The 6,738-nt window shown below is 37.5% G+C and overlaps 1 protein-coding gene across 1 annotated transcript; it reads right to left on the bottom strand.

Annotated features, from left to right (window-relative positions):
- Nucleotides 1-2,074: 2,074 nt before the first annotated feature.
- Nucleotides 2,075-6,652, bottom strand: LOC111436349 (carotenoid cleavage dioxygenase 7, chloroplastic). Its single transcript, XM_023074104.1, has 7 exons — nucleotides 5,849-6,652; nucleotides 4,838-4,966; nucleotides 4,627-4,758; nucleotides 3,418-3,687; nucleotides 3,246-3,331; nucleotides 2,389-2,703; nucleotides 2,075-2,300 (listed from the first exon to the last, which is right to left on the bottom strand). The coding sequence occupies exons 1-7, from the start codon at nucleotides 6,615-6,617 to the stop codon at nucleotides 2,154-2,156; spliced, it is 1,848 nt and encodes a 615-aa protein (XP_022929872.1). The 5' UTR covers nucleotides 6,618-6,652; the 3' UTR covers nucleotides 2,075-2,153.
- Between the last annotated feature and the right edge of the window lie 86 nt (nucleotides 6,653-6,738).

The following is a 6,738-nucleotide window of genomic DNA, read 5'->3' as shown; positions in this document are numbered from 1 at the left end:
CGTTAACTACTAGGACACTCCACTATAGCCTAGTAGTTGCACTCCCCTCACTATAGATATATTTCTGTTCATTTGATATAACCATGATTAGTAAGTTGATCCTTCACAAGTTGTTCGTAACTAGAGTTGGGTCAATTTACCGTTTTACTCCACTATAGCCTAGTAGTTGCACTCCCCTCACTATAGATATATTTTTGTCTATTTGATATAACCATGATTAGTAAGTTGATCCTTCACAAGTTGTTCGTAACTAGAGCTAGGTCAATTTACCGTTTTACCCCTAAAGTTACTTCTTGTTCCTTATGTCTCCCTGATCCTCTAATGAACAATTGGTTTGTGGTCCAACCAGTAAACCGAATCCCTCTCAGGCTAATGAGAGGGTGGGGCCCCTTGTTCAAGACCTGGAGTCAGTGCTTAAGAGAACTACCTCTCTTCTATCCCTAAAAGTGGGTAGGAGTGAATTCCATCTTGCACCCCACGTCCCCAGCCATTCACCCAGACTTACCCCTGAAATGGGAAGCCTATTGAGTCGGCGAACTAGAGCCACCCTCACCCATGCAAATCTAAGGATAATTCCGAATAAACAGGAGTTCATGGTTAGCTCAGGATTAAAACTGAGTTACCTATGTTATCGAATGAAAAGAAAATCAGTCTCAACAGTAAACGACATTATAAAGTGAGAGTGGTTTTCTTCATGGTCCGATCTTATGCAATACTCATTGCATAGGACGCCCCTACTCACATGTCTCCACATGTACAATTTAGTGATCACATTGTTTATATCATATACAAAAGTTGGCCGCATCCATAGTGTCCCTAGAATAAGGTACTCAACCTTATCCTAATACTATAGATCATTTTGACTATATACTTGAACTTGATCCACTCTTACTACATATAATTCAAGTAATCATACTATAGCCAGAGTGTTCTTAGTTTATTGGATTTAGATTAATGATCGTAAAGTTCACTTTATTCAATAACAATCTATACTAATAAACAACAATAATAACTTTATTGAAAATAGAATATGTTTTTGTTTACAAACTATGAGTTTTAGGACATAAAACCCAACAAACTCCCACTTGGACTAAAACTCTAGTGGGGTTTTATAACGTTGAGTAGAGAGAAATACAATGAACTAGGGCATCACATACTCATGCCTTTTCTCCCACTTGCCCTAGATTACATAACTCGTAGTCCTAGACTCACTAGGTGCCCTTCAAACACTTCAGCCGTGAGGGGCTTTGTAAATGGATCAGCAATGTTGTGCTCTGAAGCTATCTGTGTGACGATTACATCTCCTCGTTGCACAATCTCCCTTATGAGATGATATTTGCGCTCAATATGTTTTCCTCACTTATGGCTTCTTGATTCTTTTGAATTTGCAACTGCTCCACTGTTATCACAATAAAGAGTGACGGGAAGATGCATATTTGGAACGACTTCCAAATCAGTTAAGAACTTCCTAAGCCATACAGATTCTTTCGCTGCTTCACAAGCAGCTAATCCAGCAAGTCGTGTTCTTAAATCTATCTTTTTCGTCAATTGTGTAATTTGGGTTGCAATTTTTGGATATGACTTGAAAAAATTTAGGTTTTAGATTAGAAAATTAAGTGACAAGTATTAATATATATTTTAGGAATTTACATTTAATATCGAATTATCTACCTATTTATCCAGACCAATTTTAGTTTTAGGAAAAAGGTCGATAGTCCTAGAAAAATTAAATATCAAAAGTAGCTAAATGTTCTAGGAGTTTAATGTACAAGAACTCATCAAAATTGGCCCAAATTCGTGGTAAATAAGGCCAAAAAAACAACAAAAATCACAAAAGAGAGAAAATAAAAACAAAACTTGGTCTCAATCAATGATGCTATGTTTGTGTTTTCAAGTCTTAAGATATTTATTGTTCGTGAGTTGAATTGGGTCGATGAATTCTAGAATGACCAAGTATGTATTGTTTTCGATTAGTAGTTTTATAGGTAGCTTTTCAGTAAGACGGTTTTATTTTGAACTAAAAGTATAAGTTTATGGGTTGGTTTAAAATGTTTTATTTAAATTTGTGCATATGTTATTAAACAAATTTTATTTCAAAAGTGAAAAATAACATTATAAATTTACATGTAAGAGAGTTGAATAAATTTTTAGGGTTATGTATTAGCAGCCCAGAAACCATGGAAGCCAAGAGGAAAATTGAGATGCTTTGGGACTTCAAGCCTTGCTACAACTGCATCGCCTTCTCCAATTTTTTTAGCCTCCAAAATCATAAGATAACATCTTTGTATTGATACTGCGTACTGCATTTACACACTCAAATCATTTACTTCACTTTCTTAATGTTTAATAAAAAAAAAAAAGTAAAAGATGTTTTATGAGTTTGCTAACCTCAACCACAAGAACATATCCATCGTCCTCTCCATCTCCTTTAGGAACAAAAACAGGTTCTCCGACGAATCTCCGATTACCCGCAGACCATGTTCGGGCGGTGTACGTGACCGTGTCAAGTTTTACAATCGTATCAAACGGAAACGACGGTAATGATTCCCGATAACCGGAGGAAGTTGCAGCATATAAGTAATTGTTTTTCATCCCTGAGAATGTAGGGTTTATCGCTGGAAAATCTGAGGCTTTTGTCCATTGGTTCAAAGGCTCCACGCTGCATTTTTCGCACTCCCCATTCTTACTTAAACTTATGGACACCTGCAAAAGATCGTTCGTTGGGAGGGAGTCCCACATTTGTTAATTTAGGAAAGCCCAAAACAAAAGTCATGAAAGCTTATGCTTAAAGTGGACAATATCGTACCATTGTTGAGAGTTGTGATTTCTAACATAGTAGCAGAGTCATGCTCTTAACTTAGCCATGTCAATAGAATCCTCAAACATGTAGTAAAAAATGATTAAAGTGTCGGAGCAAAGGGTGTATCTCAATTAAGAGGAGACTGTTCGAAGGCTCTATAGGCCTTAGGAGAGACTCTATGGTCTACTTTGTTCGATGAGAGAATTGTTGAGAATTATTGGGAAGAAGTCCCACCTTGGCTAATTTAGAAAATGATCATGGGTTTATAAATAAGGAATGATAACGATAATGATAGGTTCATAATAGAAGGTAGATAATGATAGGTTCATAATAGAATGTAGATAATGATAGGTTAACAACCTCCCATGCTCATGGGTTCAAAATAGATAATGTCAAAATACCATTATGCAGAGTCGTGATTCCTAACAAATTTAATAACATTTACCTTAACAAGGCGAGGCAACAACTCACTTTTGGTTCCATTGAGGTTCATAATTGACGGGTCGAGTTTTTCCGTCTGCCAATTATAACCTTGCAGGAATAGATAAGAGTGATTACCTTTTAAAACAAAATGGTTATGAAACGGGACGAGAAGTATTGAGGAAAATAGGTCGTACCGAATAGTTTGTCGAAATTGAACCATTGATAAGAGCAAGCAGAGGCATGGATTTGGAAGTCCAAGTTGCCTTGTGGGTTGGTAAGCTCAAAGGCATTGCCAACATGGAGTAGCCAAAGGCTTGAAGGAATTTGAATGGGCTGTCTCCAATCTCTGGTTGGGTGATGCTCACCAAATCTAGGCAACAAATAAACTGGAGATGTGGATTTGCTTGTGTTTACACCCAGCGCCGATATCATTGGAGATGCCCCGCTAACCGCACCCATCGCACCTTCATTTCCACATTCAATGCAAATATGTTTTCATTATTATTAAATATCATTCCATTATTTTAAATTTTTTAATTGATATATGTGAGATCCCGCATCCATTTGGGATAAGAACGAAACATTTTATAAGGGTGTAGAAACTTTTCTTTAATATACGCATTTTAAAACTTTGAATGGAATCTAGAGAGAGAAAGTTCGGAGAAGACAATATCTAATACTAGTGGGCTTGGGCTGTTATACAAATGGTATCAGAGCCAGACACGGGGTGATGTGCCAGCGAGGAGGCTGAGCCCCAAAGGGGAGTGGATTGGGGTCCCACATTGATTTGAGAAAGAAACGAGTGTCAGCAAGGATGCTGGACCTTGAAGGGGACGGATTGTGAGATCCCACATCGATTGGGGAGAAGAACAAAATATCCTTTATATAAGGGTATTGAAACTTATCCCTCTCTAACATATGCGTCTTAAAAAGGTCGGGGAGAAGAACAAAATATCCTTTATAAGGGTATTGAAACTTATCTCTCTCAAACATATGCGTTTTAAAAATGTAGGTAAAGCCCAAAAGAAAACAATATATATACTGATAGTGGTATTGAAACTTATCTCTCTCAAACATATGCGTTTTAAAAATGTAGGTAAAGCCTAAAAGAAAACAATATATATACTGATAGTGGACTTGGAGTCCAGAAGAGAAAGTCCAAAAGAGAACAACATCTGATAACGTTGAATTTTAGCTGTTACAATACCACTCTTATTAAACAATGAATTCATCTGAATCCAACTATAAAATATTTGAATTAAGTTGGTTTGAGTTATTCGAGTCATCTATTCAAATTAAAATTTTCTTATTATTATTATTATTATTTAATAATAATAATAATAATAATAATAATAATAATAATAAGAATAATAATAAGAATAATAAGAATAAGAACAACATACCGAAGAGATCAAGCTTTATTCTGTTAGCAAAGAGGATGTAATGAGTATCGGTAAAAGCCCAATCATGAATCATCAGGTGATCATCTATCACAAATTCTTTCTTCTCTAATAACTTGAAATTACTGTCAAATTCTGCACAAAGAAAATCAAGTTGTCATAAATGGTAACAAAATATATAAGAAATAAAATTAAAAAAAAAATGATATTATACCATAAAATGTGAAATGACTGGTAGGTAGAAGCATATCTTCAGCATTGCATGAGTTTAAGAGGAGGCGATTCCTTTGAGCGTCCACCTTGTAATGCGACAACAGCCTCCTTGGTGGCATCTTGAACACTCCTGTACCCATTATTCCCACATTCTATTTTTTAATTACTTTTTTATTATTTTTTTATTATTTTTTTATTTCCCATTTTGCCCACTCCACCATTATTATTATTATTATTTTTAATTCAAAACCAATTATTTTATATATTATTCTTACCTGCTTTCCTCTCCCCATTTCTATTGCTAATTCCTATTGTTTTTAATAATAATTATCTTCTTATTTTACCGGTTTTAATCCCTATTTCCACCCATGGTTTAATTTCAAATATTTATTCTAATTTTATATTTATTTTTAAAGAATTTTTAATAAAAATTTGTAAAATATCCTCCTAAATTTAAAAAAGAAATCCTCAACCTCTCTTCCCATTTTAAGAACTTTCTAAACAAAAATCTAAACAAAACAATATTTACTCGTGGTGGAATTTGGCCGTTACAAATGGTAACATAGTTAGACACTAGGTGATGTGCCAGCGAGGAGACTAAGCTTTGAAGGAGGTAGACACGAAAGCTCAAAGAGAACAATATCAGCTAGTGGTGAACTTTGGGCGTTACAAATAGTATTAGAGCAAGACATCGGGTGATGTGCCAGTGAGAAGATTGAGCCCCAGGGTGGACATGAGGTGATGAACCAGGAAGGACGTTGAGCCTCAAAGAGGGTAGATTGGAGGGTCCCACATTGATTGGAGAAGGGAAAAATGCTAGCAACGATGATGATCCCGAATGGGATAAATTGTGAGATCTCACGTTAATTAGAGACGCTGAGGGGAAGAGTGGTTGGCTATTTTTAAAAAATTAAATCTAAATAGTATAATATATGTTAGTAAAGTTTAAAATAAAACTAATTTATTATAATTTTATGAAATAAAATTCAAACTAGCATCACTAAATACCAACCGTAGAGAACAGGCTTCAAAAGCTCCGCAGCAAAACGCCAAAACCCAGCACCGTGACGTCCGCCCTGGGATGGCGAATCACGATCACAGCCACCGTCAACACCTGAAAACTTCCCGACAGTATCCAGAGTCTCCGGCTGAATCTCGTACGGATCTCCGCCCTCCCATAGGCACAAAAGGTGGCCGCCCCACTGCAGCACACTCGTATTCGCCACATTTTTCATAACCTTCGTATTCCCCAACTTCCTCCCTCCCTTCAACACTGAGAACGGCCCTCTATGCGTGAACCGCCACGTGTCCGTCGCAGGATCGTGCTCCTCCATCTTCGCCTCCGTTCTCACGTACTTCGCCATGAAACTGACCTCCTTTTTGTTCTCGAAAATGAATGCCCTGAGGTACCCGTGGCCGTCCAGGGGGTGTACTGTAGAGCCATGGTCGTCAGAGAACAGGCCTGGTCCGGCGAGGTAGTAGGTGCCGGAGGGGAAATTTTCGGGGATGGCACCTTCAACCAGGTGGAGGACAGTGGGGTCCGCCGTCTCGGTCCGCTGTGAAACGAAGAGGAACTGGTAGTCCCAGAAGGCTGCGATGGAATCATCAACCGTGGGGATCGACGGAGGAGAATTGATCGATATCTGGCCAGTGTTCAGGGAGGGAATGGATATGGCTTTGGGAATTAGAGAAGGCGGAAATCGGATACTGGTCGCCGGAGGAAGTTTGATCGGCGACGGAAATTGAGGTCGGAGAGATGGAGTGAGTTGATTGGCCTGCATCTCTCAGAAGTGTTTGTTAAGTTGGGGCTGCGACGGTGGTTCCCTATTTATAGAAGAAAATGACGAGCAGAGGTTAATAGTTTTAAGATGAATTGATAAAAAAAAAAAAAAAAAAAAAAAA

Source organism: Cucurbita moschata, unplaced genomic scaffold, assembly GCF_002738365.1.
Source record: "Cucurbita moschata cultivar Rifu unplaced genomic scaffold, Cmos_1.0 Cmo_Scf00053, whole genome shotgun sequence".
NCBI classification, from domain to species: Eukaryota; Viridiplantae; Streptophyta; class Magnoliopsida; order Cucurbitales; family Cucurbitaceae; genus Cucurbita; species Cucurbita moschata.
Note: the sequence above shows the minus strand (reverse complement) of the source record. Positions and strands in the feature narration are given on the sequence as shown.

Coding starts and splice junctions, on each gene's coding strand:
- LOC111436349 (XM_023074104.1), bottom strand. CDS start 6,617: ATGCAGGCCAATCAACTCACTCCATCTCTCCGACCTCAATTTCCGTCG. Junction 4,967..5,848: donor TTTGAAGCCTGTTCTCTACG/GTTGGTATTTAG, acceptor TAATGGGTACAG/GAGTGTTCAAGATGCCACCA. Junction 4,759..4,837: donor CAGTCATTTCACATTTTATG/GTATAATATCAT, acceptor TTCTTTGTGCAG/AATTTGACAGTAATTTCAAG.